This window comes from Girardinichthys multiradiatus, chromosome 6 (genome assembly GCF_021462225.1).
Source record: "Girardinichthys multiradiatus isolate DD_20200921_A chromosome 6, DD_fGirMul_XY1, whole genome shotgun sequence".
NCBI classification, from domain to species: domain Eukaryota; kingdom Metazoa; phylum Chordata; class Actinopteri; order Cyprinodontiformes; family Goodeidae; genus Girardinichthys; species Girardinichthys multiradiatus.
In genome coordinates this window covers 45476031-45488083 of record NC_061799.1, presented here as the reverse complement: position 1 = coordinate 45488083, position 12053 = coordinate 45476031, and the positions used below count along the sequence as shown (strand labels likewise).

At 46.5% G+C, this 12053-nt stretch overlaps 1 protein-coding gene across 19 annotated transcripts in view; it reads right to left on the bottom strand.

Annotated features, from left to right (window-relative positions):
- The window catches only part of LOC124870533 (disks large homolog 1-like), a 103611-nt gene that overhangs the window by 25447 nt on the left and 66111 nt on the right, over nt 1–12053 (bottom strand). Inside the window, exon 2 of one of the 19 annotated variants that reach the window (XM_047369283.1) lies at nt 2872–2876. The exons of 17 other annotated variants lie outside the window; for them this stretch is intronic. In XM_047369283.1, coding sequence (XP_047225239.1) covers nt 2872 — 1 coding nt within the window. In that variant the 5' untranslated portion in view covers nt 2873–2876. Of the gene's footprint in view, nt 1–2266; nt 2959–12053 lie in introns of those variants that run through there. One more of the 19 variants, XM_047369284.1, reaches the window with a different exon arrangement.

Below are 12053 nucleotides of genomic sequence, written 5' to 3'. Positions count from 1 at the left end.
GCTCCGCTCTGCACACATGTCAGCAGCAGGAGGGGGGGTCCGGGTGGCTCCGCTCGGCACACATGTCAGCAGCAGGAGGGGGGGTCCGGGTGGCTCCGCTCGGCACACATGTCAGCAGCAGGAGGGGGGGTCCGGGTGGCTCCGCTCGCCGCATGAATAATCGATGTGACCCCCCACATTCACTCTCAACAACAGAGATGACACAGATGGGAATCTGCAGCATTATTCAGAGCAGCAGCTGATTAACCTGTCGGTCATCGCAGGACAAAACACGGGTTCTGGTGGTTCTGGTTCGATTCCACAGTCTGAATGTGGAAAAGTCAGAACATAAACACCTTAAACTAAAAGATAGGATAGCTTCCCTGTTTAACTGAAAGCTCTTAAGGAAAGAACCTGAAACCACGGAGAAAAATACGGGACCCAAATATGTCCACAGGACTTCATCCTCAGAACATGTCCTCCTCTGAATGTGGAGAACCTGACCTATCAACTGTTTCAGTCTTCAATTACTTTAATTGGTAGAAAACCAACAGCCAATGGTTTCACAGAATTTGGCCAATAGACCCAAAATAGCTTTGAATGATCTAGAGACAGCATTAAGAGTTCCATGGATTTTCCTCCAAATTGGTTCCAGATCTGGTTCTAAACCAGTGTGGAACCTAAGTTTTTACAGTTTGAACCACCGAAAGTACTGGCTCCAGAGTCCAAAAACCCATCCTACCATGCCAATCCTCCATCTGGAGGGGTCAAACTAATTTCCAAGCTTATCCAGACCTGGAAAATACTCCAATTCCATGACTTTCCAAACTGAACCTCCTGTAACGTGATCCTGAGAGCCGGTCTCTACATTCAGCAGAGATCGGCGTCTGATTCATTGAAATGATTTCATGTTCTCTCAGAACCGCAGTCAGATGTTCAACATCATAATCCTGCATCCTGCTCAGTGGGCAGAATTTCCACTCAACCGTTTTACCGGCCGGTCCAGATTTGGGTTTTTGTTGCAGATTTTATTTCAACTAAATTTAAACTCCAGACCAGAGAAGGTCTGCAGCCTCCCTGATGGAGCAGCTGGTTTAAATCCATCAGAAAATGAAGGAAGACCGGTTCTGCATCACAGCATCTGACCCAAACTTTTATCTGTTTATTTACTAAACCCAAAACACAGAACACACTGACTGTTGGGTTCAGGGAGTTTTCAGTTTTTATGGAGGAAAAAAGGGATAAAGTTCTGGTTTTTCAGTATTTGACCGGACCCGGTTAGAGGTGAAACCTGGTGGGTTTCAGAAGTGTTCACAAACATGGACCCGTTTACAACCGCTTTTTAGAAACTCTACAGGTTCTACACCTCTCCGTGTTCAGCACTCAGCCTGCAGAAACTCTGAGGTGAATATTTAAAGGAATACTTTACGGTTCAGACAGATCTGGCAGCAGTTCTGACCCGGCACTGATCCGACTCTTAAATGAACTTTAATGGGTTTTAAAGTGACGTAACACCAACATTCATATCAGCTGCTCCCTGACCCGAACGCCGAGCTAAACAGACAGAATCACAGAAACAGAACCTACTAAAGAACCGGCTCATGCAGCCAGAGTCGTGTTTGGAATATTTTCCCCAAATCTTTCTGTGAAGCAGCTGCCTGGTTCTGACCCAGCAGGATCATGACGAGTGGCTCCCATCCTGTCCATGTGGTATCATCTGGGACCCGAGGTTCTGCAGCACTTTGCCACAGAAGAACCGACTGTAACACTGAGGCTGAACAGCATGTTCTCATGTTCACGCATGTTAAACCGCATGTTTGAGACGGTAAACGGGGAGGTGGCGGCGTATCAGGGACCCAGGGGTTGCTAGGCAACGCCGGGAAGACATGTGCGACTGCGAGGCTCGCTCTAATCAGAACCTGATGCTGCTGTTGATGCAGGTGGACCTCTGAGCATCAGGTTTAGTGTTCGGCATCAACCTCCTCCCTGCTGGGCGTTCAGGTCATCCGTTACCTGCTGCTGGAAGCTCTGGAACGTTCAGCAGCTCCCAGAGTGTTTGGGCTCACGTTTTAACGAGGAGCCTCAACCCGCTCGCTGCTCTGCACGCAGGTTTCCATGTTCCTGACTCGGATCGGAGCGTGTTCAGGCCGCCACATGACGCAGCAGCTCTAACTTCACACATCTGCCTCCTGATCCAAATAAACACGCAGCAGCAGCAGGAGCAGCAGCTCCTTGTCTCCTCTCTGCTGGTTACTTCTGCTCCTGTGGGAGGAGGAGGGGGACCTACCAGCAGACGGCGGTGGAGCCGTTTGGTCCTCCTCAGGGTGCCCATGATGCGGCGGCCCATCTTCTTGGCGTACCACACAGAGTTCAGCATGCTGCTGGCCTTCAGCACTGCTGCTGTGGAGGTGGCGCGTCGCTCCTCTGCGCCTCCTCCTGCTCCTGCTGTAGGATGGCAGAGGTGGTGCTGGCTGGAGAGCAGACGATGGGAGGGGGTTTCACTCCACCTTGTACCCCCCCTCTCCTTCCTCCTCACAGACACAAACAGGGAGGCTGTAGAGCAGCTGGAGGAGGCGACCAGATGCTGCTGCAGCTTCAGGAGGAGCAGAGACGCAGCGGCATCCTCCCCCCGTCAGCAATCGTGGCTCTGCAGGCGGAGAGTGAGCAGCCTCCGTCTGTCTGAGGCGAACAGCAATAACAGACTGCAGGGCTGACGGAGGACGTGCAGAGAGTGTGTTCCTCCTGCGATCCCTCTGCAGTCTGACAACATCACGCACCTCCTCCCTCCTCCTGTCAGCTCAGAAGGAGGCTGGATCAGCTGACCTTTGTCCCACTTCAGTCGTTTTCCCAAGGAAAAAAAAAAGAAGAAGAAAACAGGTCGACGGGGAAAACTAGGTCTGGAAAACCGCTGAGTAATCAGGGATGTGACTGACGGCGTGGTCATCCGAGGAGGACCGTCACGACTGTACCCTCGTTAGGAGGCAGAGATAACGAGGGCAGCCACTAACAAACACCTCCATTATCAAAAATACTTTTATATTTATTTCAATGTATAACGAATAAATAAAAATGATTACACTGATGTCCCTGACTGAGACAAATGCTTCTAAATTTATTGAAAGCAGCTGTTGGGGTTAACATGAGTTCAGTTCAGCTTGTTCCTCCTGGTCATACGGGTCAAAGGAAGGAACGCTAACCTATGTTTACCTTCAAAGAAACAACGGGCCATCCTGATCCGGTTATGGTTTCAGACATAGGAGGAAATCCCAAGGGGGACACACGGGATGCTTCTTTTGAACCTATTGGGCTGGAAAAAAACAGCTTTGGGCTGGTTCCTAAAACCTGGGCTTTTTATTAAATATTTATAGGAAATTTCTATTAAATTAGTTTTCATTGTGTGCCAGAAAAGTACAAACCTACACATTTCAATTCAACGTCTCATTGCACTTAAATCATTATTTCATTTATTTTGAAATGTGGAGATTATGTCAAACGTGACATCATCAACCAGTCATTGGTTGATCTACAGTCTCTAGAAGTAGAATGGGAGGCAGATCCTTTAGTTATCAGGCTCCTCTCCTGTGGAACCAGCTCCCAGTTTTAGTCCGTGAGGCAGACACCCTGTCTACTTTTAAGGCTAGGCTTAAAACTTTCCCTTTTGATAAAGCTTATAGTTAGAGTGGGTTAGGTTATCCTGAGCTATCTCTGTAGTTATGCTGCTATAGGCTTAGACTGCTGGAGGACATAATGACCACTTTCACCCTCTTCACTACATTCTCACACTACTCTCCAATTTTGCATTATTTGCTGTTATTTCAGCTTTTAACTTTGTTCTCTCTATTCTCTTCCTAGAAGCTACACCTGGCCTGACTCTGTGTCTACCTGTGACACCTTTCTGGAGAGGGGAATCATCCTAGCTTCTGCTGGCAACAACTTAATGCTCACCTTCTACAGATGATCCATATAGCCCTGTCTTTCAGTGTTTAACCCTTTCTCTCTCCTAGACATGGCTACTGACTGAGCTTCTACTGTGACTAACTCTATGTGCTCTCTTTCAGACTCTAACCTTGAAAACTGGATCAGAGTTTATCTGTTCTTTCTTTCTAGATGAAACGACTAAAGGAGCTACATCCATTAACATTTACTTTTCCTTCCCATAGAAAGTACTCCTGGATCAGTGCTTCTTTGTTCTCTTTGTGTCTCTGCTCTGTTCTCTCAAACCTCCAGTCGGTCGTGGCAGATGGCCGCTCACACTGAACCTGGTTCTGCTGGAGGTTTCTTCCTGTTAAAAGGGAGTTTTTCCTCTCCACTGTCGCTACATGCATGCTCAGTATGAGGGATTGCTGCAAAGTCAACACCAGTGACTGTCCACTGTCTCTACATGCTCATCCAGGAGGAGTGAATGCTGCAAGTCACTGACTGGATGCAATCTGCTGGGTTTCCTTAGATAGAAAAACTTTTTATCCAATTTGAATAAATAACTGAATCTGACTGAACTGTTCAATGGTTACGATTCATTAGAACGTATGAACCTGACTTTATGAAGTGCCTTGAGACAACATGTGTTGTGAATTGGTGCTATATAAATAAAACTAAATTGACTGAGCATCACTGTAAGCTACATTAGTTAATGTCAAGTGTAAACAACCCTATAGGGGTCAGAGTTCAGCTAAGCTACACTGTGGTTCATTGGCCTGGAGCCATTTATAGTCAAGCTTTGACTTGATATTGAGAGACAAAATCAGGCTGAAGAGGGAATCTGACTGATCTGAATCAGGAAACTTGATGCTTAAAATCAGCAGACGGATCATCAGCATAAAACCTGGTTAACTCATCAACTCGAACATTTCTTGAATGTTTGGAGCGCGCCGGTCCGGCCCAAACTACCAAAACCCTCCATCTGGCAGGACCTCAGAGCAAGAACTGGACTGCTGAGTCACTGGTTGCTATGGTGATTCCCTCTTCATCAGACAGGAAGACTAGAGACGACGATGAAGAGAATTTAAGCCTCAAATAAACAGTGTGAGAAAAACCTTCTGATGGTCTCGCATGCAGATGTTCATGCATCTGCAGTGTTTCCTCTAGGGGTTCCGTTTAACCCCTATAGGAAACACTCTAGGGGTTCTGACAGGTTAAACGGAACCCCCAGGTCCAGTTTCTACAGAACCATTCAGAGCAGAAATCTACAAGGAGTGAAACACAGCAGTGGAAGACACACTGGCTGGAAAACATTGGATGGAGAACCTGGACATATGTAGATGAAGCTGAGGCCTTCAGCTTCATCCAGCTTCTTCCATCTACATCCATCTTCATCCATCTACATCCATCTTCATCCATCTACATCCATCTTCATCCAGCTTCTTCCATCTACATCCATCTTCATCCAGCTTCTTCCATCTATATCCAGCTTCATCCATCTTCATCCATCTACATCCATCTTCATCCAGCTTCTTCCATCTACATCCATCTTCCTCCATCTACATCCATCTTCATCCAGCTTCTTCCATCTACATCCAGCTTCATCCATCTTCATCCAGCTTCTTCCATCTACATCCATCTTCATCCATCTACATCCAGCTTCTTCCATCTACATCCAGCTTCATCCAGCTTCTTCCATCTACATCCATCTTCATCCATCTACATCCAGCTTCTTCCATCTACATCCATCTTCATCCATCTACATCCAGCTTCTTCCATCTACATCCATCTTCATCCAGCTTCATCCAGCTTCTTCCATCTACATCCAGCTTCTTCCATCTACATCCAGCTTCTTCCATCTTCATCCATCTTCATCCATCTACATCCAGCTTCTTCCATCTTCATCCATCTTCATCCAGCTTCATCCATCTTCATCCATCTACATCCATCTTCATCCATCTTCATCCATCTTCATCCAGCTTCATCCATCTACATCCATCTACATCCATCTTCATCCAGCTTCATCCAGCTTCATCCATCTACATCCATCCTCATCCAGCTTCTTCCATCTATATCCAGCTTCTTCCATCTTCATCCATCTTCATCCAGCTTCTTCCATCTTCATCCAGCTTCTTCCATCTACATCCAGCTTCTTCCATCTTCATCCAGCTTCTTCCATCTTCTTCCAGCTTCATCCAGCTTCATCCATCTACATCCAGCTTCTTCCATCTTCATCCAGCTTCTTCCATCTTCATCCAGCTTCTTCCATCTATATCCAGCTTCTTCCATCTTCATCCAGCTTCTTCCATCTTCATCCAGCTTCTTCCAGCTTCATCCATCTATATCCAGCTTCTTCCATCTACATCCATCTACATCCATCTTCATCCATCTACATCCAGCTTCTTCCATCTACATCCAACTACATCCATCTACATCCATCTTCTTCCATCTACATCCAGCTTCTTCCATCTACATCCATCTTCATCCATCTACATCCAGCTTCTTCCATCTACATCCAGCTACATCCATCTACATCCATCTTCTTCCATCTACATCCAGCTTCTTCCATCTACATCCATCTTCTTCCATCTACATCCAGCTTCTTCCATCTTCATCCAGCTTCTTCCATCTATATCCAGCTTCTTCCATCTTCATCCAGCTTCATCCATCTACATCCAGCTTCTTCCATCTACATCCAGCTTCTTCCATCTTCATCCAGCTTCTTCCATCTTCATCCAGCTTCTTCCATCTACATCCAGCTTCTTCCATCTTCATCCAGCTTCTTCCATCTTCATCCAGCTTCTTCCATCTTCATCCAGCTTCTTCCATCTTCATCCATCTAAATCCAACTTCTTCCATCTTCATCCAGCTTCTTCCATCTTCATCCAGCTTCTTCCAGCTTCATCCATCTATATCCATCTTCTTCCATCTACATCCATCTACATCCATCTTCATCCATCTACATCCAGCTTCTTCCATCTACATCCAACTACATCCATCTACATCCATCTTCTTCCATCTACATCCAGCTTCTTCCATCTACATCCATCTTCATCCATCTACATCCATCTACATCCATCTTCTTCCATCTACATCCAGCTTCTTCCATCTACATCCAGCTTCTTCCATCTTCATCCAGCTTCTTCCATCTATATCCAGCTTCTTCCATCTTCATCCAGCTTCATCCATCTACATCCAGCTTCTTCCATCTACATCCAGCTTCTTCCATCTTCATCCAGCTTCTTCCATCTTCATCCAGCTTCTTCCATCTACATCCATCTTCATCCAGCTTCTTCCATCTAAATCCAACTTCTTCCATCTTCATCCAGCTTCTTCCATCTACATCCATCTTCATCCATCTACATCCAGCTACATCCATCTACATCCAGCTTCTTCCATCTTCATCCAGCTTCTTCCATCTACATCCATCTTCATCCAGCTTCTTCCATCTTCATCCAGCTTCATCCATCTACATCCAGCTTCTTCCATCTACATCCAGCTTCTTCCATCTTCATCCAGCTTCTTCCATCTTCATCCAGCTTCTTCCATCTACATCCATCTTCATCCAGCTTCTTCCATCTAAATCCAACTTCTTCCATCTTCATCCAGCTTCTTCCATCTACATCCATCTTCATCCATCTACATCCAGCTACATCCATCTACATCCAGCTTCTTCCATCTTCATCCAGCTTCTTCCATCTATATCCAGCTTCTTCCATCTACATCCAGCTTCTTCCATCTTCATCCAGCTTCTTCCATCTAAATCCAACTTCTTCCATCTACATCCAGCTTCTTCCATCTTCATCCAGCTTCTTCCATCTAAATCCAACTTCTTCCATCTTCATCCAGCTTCTTCCATCTAAATCCAGCTTCTTCCATCTACATCCAGCTTCTTCCATCTTCATCACCTAACTGTTCTTCTTAGGAACGACATGGAGGATGCTTCACAGTTGCCTTATATTACATCTGCATTTTGAGCCGTTCCCTTAAATATAATGATCACTGTGCAGAAGCAGGAGCAGGGAAGGCTTTATAGAAGGACAATATCTCACTCTGCTAGGAGGGACCTGGGGCAACCGGACCATTCAGAACTGTTGGAGGAGATTGGCATAAATCCAAATAGCCAGTAGGTGTAAATTGGATGGCAGGAGCAAAGATAACCAAACTGCTTGTATTTGCATCATTCTGGGAGCGAACGTGGTCCCAGAACCTCACTGGACTGAGCGGTTCATCTGAGGCGGACTCCTGATGTTGTCTCCTTTACACAGCTTAGTCCAAGTAGACCCGAATAAAGATTGAAGCTGTCTTCCACTGAGACATGGCTCCGTGACATCACAGCCATATTAGTGTATTTTTAGGTGAATAATATGAAGATGATTTCCTAGAACTGTTGTGTTTAGAAAATGTTTGCTGAGGTCTGCTCTGTCTCAGGTGTTCCTCACATTTCCAGACATCCAAGCACCCCATTTCCCCCTGGTGTCCATGAAAGACCATCAACCTGTGAGCAGAGGCCCGTCCTTCCTGGATCTTCCTCTGTGGTTCAGGATGAAGAGGACAGAGACATGAGGATGAAGGAGGGTCGTCTTATGATCAAAGTCTAAATATACATGAGATCTTCCTGCTGGAGGCCAGCAGCAGGTTTTACAGGCAGCCCCCCTCCCCACCTTGTTACTGAAAGCCTCACTACATCTGTCCTTGTCCCTCTGCAGGTTAAACCCGCTCCTCCTCCTCCCTTTTCCTGCAGTCGGGGTTCTTCTCTGGCGACATTCATCTCCTGCATTGCCATGGAGCTGCAGAGCGAAGCGGAGAGACAGGAATCTGAAAGGATGAGAGCAGAGGGTCCTCTCTGCGCTCTGTGTGACGATGCGGCAACGGAGATGTTGGAGATGCCCGCTGCTGACATCAGAAAACATGCAGTTGGACATCAAACGAGGAGGGAACAGCGAGTAGATGTGGAGACCACCAATGAAGGTCCTGATCTGCTGTTTAATTTTACTCTAAAACTGCAGGAGAAATATGCAGCTGCTTTTTGGTAAGGATATTATCAGCTTATCATTGGTAGGACCCCAGAAGTGCTTTAAATCAAACATGTTTATCAACTATGATGTGAAGATAAGACGTGGTTTAGCTGGATGGAGAGTAAAGAAGATCCGGCTCAGGAGAATCATCATGGGAGTTTTGAACAAAAACCAAAAAATCGTTCCGGTTTTCAGGCTTTTTACAGTTCAGGTTTGACTCATCTGGACACTGAGGTTTCTGGTTAGTCCAACATTTATGAGATCATTAAAGGCCATGATCTTCTTGTGTGTTTTTATAAATAAAACATAGGCTTTCTGGATCTCAACCGGTGTTTGACAGAATCTCTATCCAGTAAGGGTTTGATCAGTCTGAGGATTTTAGATTCAGAACCAGACAGGACCAAATGCAGTCCAAACTCCTTAAAAACTGGAAAACAGCCCTTCAGTGCAGCGCAGATAGGAAGCCACAAAGCAGATACCAACGTTAGGCAGTTTTCAGACATGAAGTCCGTTTCATTTGGTCTGAATCTGTTGACGAGTTCTTAAGTTGTTTGGTTCTTTTTCACACAGAGAAAAGTCCAACTGAACCAGAACCTATCACCTTAACCAGGCGAGAACGTTCAGCCTTTTTATTGGTCAGATGAGTCCGGGCCGGCAGAACCACATGTGAAAACAGGAAGCAGATTCTGAGTTCTGAGCTGGTAGAAAACATGGAGAATTGGATCTTATGATTAGTTTCTGGGTTTTACACCAAATGATTTTTTAAAGACGTCTTGAAAGCTGAACGGGCTTTATGCTGTTTGGTTTCTCTACCGGATCCCACAATACAATGCAAACATGGCTACAGGAAGGTGTTTAGGTCCAGCTGGCAGCGTTCACTGGGTAGGTGTGTCGGACCGAGATCGGACCACGTTCACACCGTAAATAAATCGTTCTAGAGTTAGTTTGGTAATGTGCCGAGACCTCCACCTCCGAACGGTTCTGGTACAGTTGTGATGGTCCGCACCCTGATGAGACTGCTGGGTTCACATCTACACAACCAAGCCGGATCCAGGGAAGAAACAGGACTGAAAACACCCTTATGGTGCATTCAGACCTACCGTGATTTGAGCATCAAAAACGCATCCAACGCCTCAAGTTGGACGCGTGTGCATTTTGAAGTGAGACGCTGATATTAAGGGTCAAAAACGCTCTAGACGTGCATCTTAGCAAAGTGTGGACCGATGCATGCTGGGAGAAGCTACCCTTGCTTATTTTCCAAGCGGTCTCGTGTACAAAGGCAGATGCAATCCAGAGAGTGGCTTGACTTTAATGGCTGAATAAAGCAAGGAAACGTCGTGGTCAGGCACCTCTGTGCCACGTCTGGCTTCACCAGACACCATGGCATGGATCCATCCATCCATTCATCCCATGGCATGGATCCATCCATCCATTCATCCCATGGCATGAATCCATCCATCCATCCATCCCATGGCATGAATCCATCCATTCATCCATCCTTCCATCCCATGGCATGGATCCATCCATCCATTCATCCCATGGCATGGATCCATCCATCCATTCATCCCATGGCATGGATCCATCCATCCATCCATCCCATGGCATGGATCCATCCATCCATCCCATGGCATGGATCCATCCATGGATCCATCCATCCATCCCATGGCATGAATCCATCCATCCATCTCATGGCATGGATCCATTCATCCATCCTTCCATCCATCCCATGGCATGGATCCATCCATCCATTCATCCCATGACATGGATCCATCCATGAATCCATCCATCCATCCCATGGCATGGATCCATCCATGGATCCATCCATCCATCCCATGGCATGAATCCATCCATCCATCCATTCATCCCATGACATGGATCCATCCATGAATCCATCCATCCATCCCATGGCATGGATCCATCCATGGATCCATCCATCCATCCCATGGCATGGATCCATCCATCCATTCATCCCATGACGTGGATCCATCCATCCATCCATTCATCCCATGACATGGATCCATCCATCCATCCCATGGCATGAATCCATCCATCCATCCTTCCATCCATCCCATGGCTTGGATCCATCCATCCATCCTTCCATCCATCCCATGGCATGGATCCATCCATCCTTCCATCCCATGGCATGGATCCATCCATCCATCCTTCCATCCATCCCATGGCTTGGATCCATCCATCCATCCTTCCATCCATCCCATGGCATGGATCCATCCATCCATCCATTCATCCCATGACATGGATCCATCCATCCATCCATTCATCCCATGACATGGATCCATCCATCCATCCATCCATTCATCCCATGACATGGATCCATCCATCCATCCATCCATTCATCCCATGACATGGATCCATCCATCCATCCATTCATTCCATGACATGGATCCATCCATCCATCCATTCATTCCATGACATGGATCCATCCATCCATCCATTCATTCCATGACATGGATCCATCCATCCATCCATCCATCCCATGGCATGGATCCATCCATCCATTCATCCCATGACGTGGATCCATCCATCCATCCATTCATCCCATGACATGGATCCATCCATCCATCCCATGGCATGAATCCATCCATCCATCCTTCCATCCATCCCATGGCTTGGATCCATCCATCCATCCTTCCATCCATCCCATGGCATGGATCCATCCATCCATCCTTCCATCCATCCCATGGCTTGGATCCATCCATCCATCCTTCCATCCATCCCATGGCTTGGATCCATCCATCCATCCTTCCATCCATCCCATGGCATGGATCCATCCATCCATCCATTCATCCCATGACATGGATCCATCCATCCATCCATTCATCCCATGACATGGATCCATCCATCCATCCATCCATTCATCCCATGACATGGATCCATCCATCCATCCATCCATTCATCCCATGACATGGATCCATCCATCCATCCATTCATTCCATGACATGGATCCATCCATCCATCCATTCATTCCATGACATGGATCCATCCATCCATCCATTCATTCCATGACATGGATCCATCCATCCATCCATTCATTCCATGACATGGATCCATCCATCCATCCATTCATCCCATGACATGAATCCATCCATCCATCCATTCATTCCATGACATGGATCCATC